At 43.2% G+C, this 1,849-nt stretch overlaps 1 protein-coding gene across 1 annotated transcript; it reads right to left on the bottom strand.

Moving 5' to 3' along the window:
- Positions 1-644: 644 nt before the first annotated feature.
- On the bottom strand, positions 645-842 carry N7508_007286 (uncharacterized protein; the record flags this gene model as incomplete). The annotated part of the gene is made up of 1 exon (XM_058465350.1): positions 645-842. The coding sequence occupies one exon, from the start codon at positions 840-842 to the stop codon at positions 645-647; it is 198 nt and encodes a 65-aa protein (XP_058319203.1).
- Between the last annotated feature and the right edge of the window lie 1,007 nt (positions 843-1,849).

The raw sequence follows: 1,849 nt of genomic DNA, 5'->3' as shown, positions 1-1,849 counted from the left end.
TGACAGTCCTAGGCCGCAAAGTTGTCCGCTTCATGTCAGATGGCTGTCCGTGGCGGACTTAAACGGACCATTCCATCCACAATATTTTGATTCTGGCCATAAAGAAATTCGGAGTCTCCTTATGTGGAACGTCGTTCATGGGATATGCAGCGAAGCTTCTCTAAAATTTTACAATTCTCGGCTCCGAGATGCATTGCTACTAACTGTCACATCAAAAATAGAGTCCATGGATTGAAATCTTAGCCTATCAGATCGTTTATGAGAACGCGCGATTATTTGGTTAGATTGTCATCACTTTGATAGATCACAACATCGAAAGTGTAGATTGTGTTCATATACGCACCGTGAATTATCATTTGCCCGTCACATTACGAATTGTGTAAATGTTGCGAAGTCATGGCTGGCCGATCCTAGGGCGTTCTCGATGACGTAATGTGATGTCACTGAGCTCTGGATGTCTTGTATAAGTTATCAATATGCCGCAGCTCGTTCCTTTTTCCTCTGCGATACTGACTAAGTCTCACTCCCTTCACCTTGAGCTAAATAAAAGAAAACGGCAGCGTCTACTTTGCTTGAAAATGTGGGAAGGTTAGTGCTTAAAATCAAATCATATGGTTTAGTGATCCATAGAATTTTATGATCATCTAGATTCCCCCCATCAAAACCGGGCCGAAGAACCTTCGATTGGGCACACGATTGGAGATCATCGTAAGCACCACCACGAAGACGACCATCACCACCACGAAGACGACCATCATCACCACCATGATGACCATCACCACCACCATGACCATCACCATCATGATGACGATGGCGATCACCGCCGTCATGAGGAAGGCCATAATGAGGATAAAGTGTAAATAATTTTTGTTCAGAGAAATCAGGAGAAATCAGAGGTATCACTGAGATGGCGAAAGAATGGCGAAGAATTTGGGAGCCGAGACCAAATCCCATGGAAGTCTTCAGAGTAATTCAGTGTAGTCATTCAATGATACATTCACAACAAGTTACACTATGCAAATCGTATGTATTCTGTAGACATTAATTCATAACCAATTAATTATTTCGCTCACACTACCTAACAGAACCAAATTAAAGCAATTATCACCGGCTGGGGCACTCAGTTACTCGTAGTCGCCTTGTGTGACCGACTTGAATCCTTCGTCCAAAGTCGCAACTTTGAAGCCGGCTTTAACAAGCATCTTATAAGCAAAATATCCCGATATCCAACCCAGCAATAGACGCTTTAGCGAAGTAGGTTTTAGGGAATATTCTGAACAAATGGAACGTGAACTTGGGTTAACTCTTCTGGAGAACGTACATCGACAATTTGCCAAATTTGAAATAGTGATGATACTCTCTCGTGGTGAACGATTGTCACTCGACCTCGAAGGAAATTGGTATTTACGGGATATTTTACCGAGTCAGATAGTGGTGTATATCCTCACTTAACGTGTTATAGATCAAAACTAGAATTCTTAGCTTAGAATGCGATTCACAGGAAATCGGTACGCTTATCAACTCCTTTGCTCCTAATTTCCCAAAGGTTTCAAACCATGAATAGAAAATCCCGTGATAGTAGCAGAAAGGACAAAGACCTAGTGGATGAATGTGCCAACGTTCCCCCGGTATATTGTTGATTCGCCCAAAATGTCACCCGCAGCAATATGGCCCTGTCGGCTCGTAGAGTCCACCTGGGTTAGAAGAACATCCATGTTCTGGCTTTTGGTGATCGTCGATGAGTGCGTCCATTCTTGGTCCCGAGTTCATGATATTCAACTGTAGCACACGTAGATTGTTCTCTAACATTGAGGGGAGTTTCAAGTCGCGATGGTTGGCCCTAGTTGGG

Source organism: Penicillium antarcticum (assembly GCF_028974205.1).
Source record: "Penicillium antarcticum strain IBT 31339 chromosome Unknown utg000006l_segment0_segment0, whole genome shotgun sequence".
NCBI lineage: Eukaryota > Fungi > Ascomycota > Eurotiomycetes > Eurotiales > Aspergillaceae > Penicillium > Penicillium antarcticum.
Note: the sequence above shows the minus strand (reverse complement) of the source record. Positions and strands in the feature narration are given on the sequence as shown.